The sequence below is a fragment of the Chiloscyllium plagiosum genome, chromosome 2, assembly GCF_004010195.1.
Source record: "Chiloscyllium plagiosum isolate BGI_BamShark_2017 chromosome 2, ASM401019v2, whole genome shotgun sequence".
Taxonomy (NCBI): Eukaryota; Metazoa; Chordata; class Chondrichthyes; order Orectolobiformes; family Hemiscylliidae; genus Chiloscyllium; species Chiloscyllium plagiosum.
Genome location: NC_057711.1, coordinates 82,410,201 through 82,417,285, shown reverse-complemented (window position 1 = coordinate 82,417,285; position 7,085 = coordinate 82,410,201). Strand labels below are relative to the sequence as shown.

Genomic DNA, 7,085 nt, shown 5'->3' with positions numbered 1-7,085 from the left:
GTAAATCTTTTCTGAACCCTTTCAAGTTTCACAATATCTTTCCAATAGGAAGGATACCAGAATTGCACACAATATTCCAACAGTGGCCTAACCAATGTTCTGTACAGCCGCAACATGACCTCCCAACTCCTGCACTCAATACTCTGACCAATAAAAGAACGCATACCACACGTCTTCTTCACTATCCTATCTACCTGCAACTCCACTTTCAAGGAGCAATGAACCTGCACTCCAAGTTCTCTTTGTTCAGCAACACTCCCTGGGACCTTACTATTAAGTGTATCAGTCCTGCTCTGATTTGCTTTCCCAAAATGCAACACCTCGCATTTATCTGAATTAAACTCCATCTGCCACTTCTCAGCCCATTTGCTCACCTGGTCAAGATCCGGTTGTAATCTGAGGTAACCTTCTTCACTGTCCACTACACCTCCAATTTTGGTGTCATCTGCAAACTTACTAACTGTATCTCTTATGCTCACATCCAAATCATTTAGACCCTTTTCTACATGCTGTTCATCTGAAAACACTTCCGATTTCGAATGCACATTGATGACCCCCAACTGTTTCACTACCATCTCTGTTGATTCTTCTGCCATCTCTATATTTTCAGCTTGTTTGCTGAACATTCAGTACTGGATATGCAGAAACCTTTTAAAAAATTAAATGTTAGGAAAGTTGAGGACATTGTCTTTTTTATTGCCCCAATCACTCCACTGTTTCTCCATCAACTCAAATGCATTCATGGCTGTATTATCTGCACCCCACAATCTGGAAATTATTTTTCCATTACCAAGTCCAAATTGTGTATCTAATTGGTGAACCACAGTGATTGCAGCAAAAATCTTATGTAATATCACATCTCCCCATTTTCCAAGCTAAGTAACCACATTTAATTCATCTTCTGTTTTATGTTTTCTCGCAGAATGTTATCCATTCTGTTACTGAACTCCACATGTTCCAAATTTAGTCACGAGGGCCCATGAGAGCGTATAGAGGAGATTTAATAGAATAGTTCAAGGGATGAGGGATTTCAGCCAAAAGAAGTTATGTTGGAGAAACTGGACATATTTTCCTTGGAGCAATGGAGATTAAAGGAAAATTGATGGAGAATATCATAACACACTCAGATATGGTATTCAAAGAAAAGAAAGGGCAGAGGACACAGATTAAGAGTTGCAAAAAAAATCTGAAGAAGAACATTTTTACACAACAAATGGTAATGACCTAGAACTTGCTGTTACAATGTTGGTGGAAGTGAGGACATTGAGTAATTTAAAAATGAAATCAGATGGTTTCTTGAGAAAAATAAACTTGAGCTTCAGGGATGAGGCATTAGAGCTAGTATGGACTCACAAGACTGTGTGGCGTCCTGTGTCATGTTTAATCTATGACTATAAACTATTTTCTGTTACCTTATGAAATTCTAAATATATTATTTCTGTTGCATTATTTTCCTTTTATCCTTTCTGACACTTCTTCAAAGAATTCAGTTAAGTTGATTAAGTATGATCTTCACTTTAACAGCTTTTTTAAATTTCAGTTTCTTGATAATTTTCTATTACATATGAATAAAGATTTTATTGCCTTTCCTACCATCAATCTTAATCTAATTGTTCTATGATTTCCTGGATTTGTTCTATCTCTCCTTTGATATATATATAGAAATCAAATTAATTGTCCACGAATAAGTTGCACAATTTCCTTTTTCAAAGGAATAATGCATCATATTCAAAATTTATATTTTCATTAATAAGATATGAAAATTAAATAGGGTACAGAAATATTCATTAGAATGTTTTTGGAGCTGACGGACTGATTTATGAGGATTGATTAGCAAAGCTTGAATTCTTAGAGAAAATGAAATTGAGAGGAGATTTGGTAGAGACGTTTGAAATCATGTAGTGTCTGGACAGATTAGGATAAGCCAGGGCTCAAGAGATGGGGTGCTGCGATGCTACTTACCGGGATTCATGCTTTCACAGGGGATCTCAGATTCGTACAGCAATCAGAGCAGGGTCGTCTCTGCTTCTTCACTCATTGATGGTCCCTCGCAGACTAGGATGATTCTCTTCCACTCTCAGACTAATGTTGCCACTGCAGGCTCTGTAACACTTGGGGTAGAAGGTGGTTATGGGAACAGCTGGGTGTTGGTGTTGGTGTTGGTGTGTGTTCTCACTTGGTTTCCACCTTTTCCTGATGGCAAGTTTTGAGGTGCTCAACGCCTTCCTGAATCACTGGTGGGATTGTCCATAAGGGTCCTGACATTCCAGGTTCCAAACTTCATCCTGATGGTATGGAAGGTGCTTATGCAAGAGTTCTTTTAATGCGGGTGAGAATTTTATAAAATTACTGGGTGGATAACAGTTTATATAAGCACTGGGGTAGGAGGGTGTTATAAGATTATTGGGCTGGGACGTTCACAAAAGCATTGAAACTGGGTGGGGTGTTTTATAAAACACTGGGTTTTCAGATGTTGTTATTTAAAACACTGGGCTGGTAGGGTGTTATAAAATTACTCAGGAGGTTAATACACTAAAAATGTTGGGCTGGGAGAATTATATAAATGTCTCTGGACCAGAGAGAGGCTGAATTGGTGAGGAGCTGTTCATCTTCTGTATTTCCTGCTGGTAGGCTCAGTAGGAATCTGTGAGCTGTTGGCATTGTTGGCTGAGTCCAGGGGCTCGGGAACTGCAGCTAGGAGCAGGGACCAGCATCTGGGGTTTGCCAATGAGATGTCTGGGCACCAGATTGGATTACAATTAAATTGGCACAAAACAAAGGTCAATTAGCAAATGTTTTCTATGAAAAAATAATTAGTTAGGATCTGGAATGCACTGCCCATGATGTGGTGGATTTTCGAAAGGCAAATGGATAATTGCCTTAAGAGTAAAGATTTTCAGGGCAACAGGAAAAAAAACAAGTGATTGAATTAGCTGTATTGTGCTCACAGACAGTTGGCACAAATGTGATGTGCCAAATAGCCTCCTTCTGAACTGTAACCATTCTCTGAAAATATTTAAGAAGCGAAGTTCCTTCCATTTACGACAAATTATTTGAAACCAGCACCCAATATTTCTGTTTTTGTATTGATTGCTGTGCAACCACATTGGAACTTCACTCAGTATCTGTAATCAAAAATGAATGTAATTATGATAGAATAAAATATCCAAATGTTTTAGAACCTGCACTCGTATTTATATCCTTTGCCCAGAAACAAAAAAAACAGCCAAAAATCTAATAATAATATCTTCTTAAATAAGGTTACAATTTTAAAATACAATTTTAAAATAATTTTAAAATATGTTTAATTTTTCTAGGAGTTGGAATTAAAACGAGAACAACAGCAGAAAATTCTGAAAAAGAAAGCTGGAGAGATTACCCATCTGAAGAAAACAAAGTGCTCCCCTATCATCTCACAGGAACAGCAGGTATATCTTAAACATGTCTGGCTGCAATGTTTATTATTCTTCTCAGTAATATTTTTATTGTTGAAATTGAACAGAAGGAGATTCAAGATGGCGGTGACCCAACAAGTCTGAGTCTGTAGTGCTCTGTTTAAGACTTGGGCAAAGTGGGGCACCCGCCTTCGCCACACCTTTTAATTCATTTAAAATAGATTTTGCCCAGCACACTTAGTGATTTTGCATCAAACTTGAACAGTTGGTGCTGTTCTTAAAATGACTAAGGGCAAAAATTCCCGAAGTTTGCAACAGGTAGGGACCCCTCCCCCACCCCCTCCAGCAGCAGCGGAGACGTCCACAGCAACCTCGGGGGACTTATCTGCGGAGACGAGCCTGGTCTCCGTGATCAACAAGTTGCAGGAGAGGATCTACGCCTTCATCGAAGAATCCAGGAGCAGGTGGGAGTCGTTCTTGGTTGTGCTGTAAAGGCATGACCGAGAAATTGAAAAACTCGAACCACGCATTGGAGGGGCAGAGCAAAAGGCCGTGACCTCGGAAGCTGCTGCCGAATCGGCTGTGGGCCGCGTCCGGGCTCTTGAGCAGCGAGTCCAGATCTTGAAAGAACACATCGATGACCTCGATAATCGGGGTCCTCGAAAAAATATTCGGTTGCTGGGCTTTCCCGAATGGGAAGAGGAAGGCCAATTTGCAATATTTTTGGAGCAATGACTCCCTGTAATATTAAAGTTGGAGTCCGGATCAGGCCAGGTGCGGGTAGAGTGGGCCCACCGGGTTGCTATACGCAGGCCCGGGTCGGACCAGCACCCCTGCCCGATCTGTTCCGGCTCCAATGCTATAAAGAGAAACAGATGTTCCTGGAAGCCTCCAGAATCCTGGGGAAGGATCCCCAGGCCATGATGCACAAGGGTTCCAGAATTATGTTATTCCAGGATTTTTCTCCAGCCGTGGTCCGCAAGAGGAGGGCATTCGATGAGATCAAGAATCGCCTAAGAGACCTAAATATCCAATATTCCTTGCGTTACCCAGCAACGCTGCGATTCAGCCACGAAGGATCCGTATACAACTTTGGATCACCGGAGAAATAGACTGTAAGATTCCAATCATATGGATAGTGATTTTGCTTTGCGCCCCACCCCACCCCCTTCCCCGGTTTACCCCTTCTTTCCTTCTCCATCCCTTTTTTGTTTATTACCTTTTCCAGGGGGCAGGGAGGGGGGGCTTATTTATTATTCACTAAGTGATTTCTCTTTTTACAGGCCATGCGGCTTATTTAATTTATGTGGGAGGGGGGTTTGTTTTGTCCTATCTTTTTATAGGGCGGAGTTCTCTTCTTCTGTCATCTGATTTAGTTTTCTAATAATTGCTAGGATTGTAACTTTGTAGTTTTATATATTCATATTTTGTATTATGTTTTCTAAACGCACCTAGGTGTTGGTGTGTTGGGGGTGGAGAGGGGGTGTTGTGGGGGTGGGTCACTCACTTTTAACTTTGGTTTTATAGAACACTTGAAATTGTCTACTCCATTTTACAACGCCTAGGTTGAGGGCGAGGCACTAGTTAAGGAGAGGTTATGATGGGGTTTTTGATAGGTAGTTACGCCCCCTGGGAGCAAGGGGAAATATCTCCTTTCAAATGTGTTTTGTATTTTTTTTACTAAGGAATATTTTTTAATTGTATTGGTGTAAAGAAGTTTTGCTTTTGTGAATTTTTCATGGTCTTTATTCAGGGTGTTTTGGGTGGGGCTCTTCCTCCTGGGGGGTCTCGGGCTTGCCAGGGCGATCATGGCTTGCCAGGGCGATCATGGCTCGCTATTCGCTTAGGTGGTGCACCTGGAATGTCAAAGGGAGTAATTCACCAATCAAAAGGAAGAAGATACTATCAAACCTTAAAAAAATAAAGGGTTGATATAGCTCTTTTACAGGAGACACATCTACTTGACAAAGAGCACTTAAACTTACAACAGGGTGGATAGCTCAAAAAGTAGGGGAGTAGTCATCCTTATTCGGAAGAATATTCCTTTTAAAATCTTAAGCCAGATAAAAGATGAATCTGGACGGTATATACTGATCAAAGCCTTAATAAGTGGAGAGGAGTATGGGATTTTGAATCTTTATTGCCCCCCCGGCACACCCCTTCAAATTTGTAACAGAAGCGTTCTCCAAGTTGATGGCTTTTGGGGTCTGCCATACAATTATAGGAGGAGATTTTAATTGTATTATGGACTCAGAGACAGTTCGGATACCCAAGAGTACTATGGATATATCTCTTAGATCCAGACAATTGGCGGATCTGAATAAGGAGCTCGGGTTAGTAGATGTGTGGAGGTGCCTTCACCCCCCAGGGCAGAGACTTTACTTTCTACTCTAACCCACACAAGTGTCATACTAGAATTGATATGTTTTTCGCTCCCTCGATCCTTTTGAATTCCATATTGTCCTGCAAAATAAGTAACATAGCAATTTCTGATCATGCTGCAGTATGTATGGAAGTTAAGACTAGGGATGATGGAACAGGCCCCTGACATTGGTGTATGGATTCCTTTTTAATGAAGGATAGCAAATTTATAAAATATTTCTCTCAAGAACTCAAAACTTTTTGGAAATTAATTCAGATACGACCAGTAACCCATCAATGATGTGAGAGACCATTAAGGCTTATGCACAAGGTTTGATCATGTCATATTCTGCGACCCAGAAAAGACAAAAGGGAGAACAACAGCGTCTACTCGAGGCTAGCTTGAAGGCAGCTGAGACAGCGTATGTTGAATGGTGCTCTATTACTAAGCTACAAAGGATTACAGCCCTTAGGACTGCCTTGAATACCGCACTTACTCAAACAGCAAAGACTATATGAATATGGTGACAAGCCTGGCAGATACCTAGCGTATCTTGCTAGGAAAAATAAAGCTCCTCAAGCTATTACGTCCATTAAGGAGAGTGCTGGTACTCTGACTTGTGATCGTAAAAGGATCAATACAGCCTTTAGAAAGTTCTATTTTGAACTGTATAAATCACAGGACTGTTAGGATAGAACTAAGAAGATGGAGTTCTTCTTCAAAAACTTGGCCTTTCCAGATTTAACCTCGGAGCAAGTGTCAATCCTAAATGCGCCCCTGGTAACCCAGGAAGTACTCACTGCAATTAGACAGCTTCAGAGTGGCAAAGCACCTGGACCAGACTGATTCTAGGTTGAATTTTATGAAGAATTCATTGGGGAACTGGCTGGTCCACTTATAGACATGTATAATTATTCACACAGTTACGGCTGCCTCCCGCCTTCATCGAGAGAAGCAAATATTTGTCTCATTCTTAAAAAAGGAAAGGCCCCAGAAGATTGCTCATCATATAGACCAATATCCTTGCTAAATGTAGATTTTAAAATCCTTTCTAAAACGTTAGCATTAAGATTCGAGAGGGTCTTACCATATATCATAAAAGAGGATCAGACGGGGTTTATCAAGGGCCGTAGATCATCTAATAATATTAGAAGGGTCTTAAATATAATACAAGCCTGTCAACAGGAAAGCATACCGGGGATAGTTGTCTCCTTGGATGCAGAGAAGGCATTTGACCAAGTTGAATGGTCATATCTTTTTTACACACTGGAAAGGTTTGGTGTTGGAGAGGTATTGTCTAAATGGGTCTCAGTATTATACAATGACCC

The 7,085-nt window shown here is 40.7% G+C and overlaps 1 protein-coding gene across 4 annotated transcripts in view; it reads left to right on the top strand.

The window, feature by feature from the left end:
• The window catches only part of LOC122561287 (kinesin-like protein KIF27), a 142,148-nt gene that overhangs the window by 82,914 nt on the left and 52,149 nt on the right, over positions 1 to 7,085 (top strand). For all 4 annotated transcript variants that reach the window (XR_006314985.1, XM_043712962.1, XM_043712952.1 and 1 more), the window contains one exon: positions 3,318 to 3,428. Coding sequence is in view for 3 of the 4 variants with exons in the window: in XM_043712962.1 (XP_043568897.1) it covers positions 3,318 to 3,428 (111 nt within the window). In the remaining variant the exon portion in view is untranslated. The remainder of the gene's footprint in view (positions 1 to 3,317; positions 3,429 to 7,085) is intronic.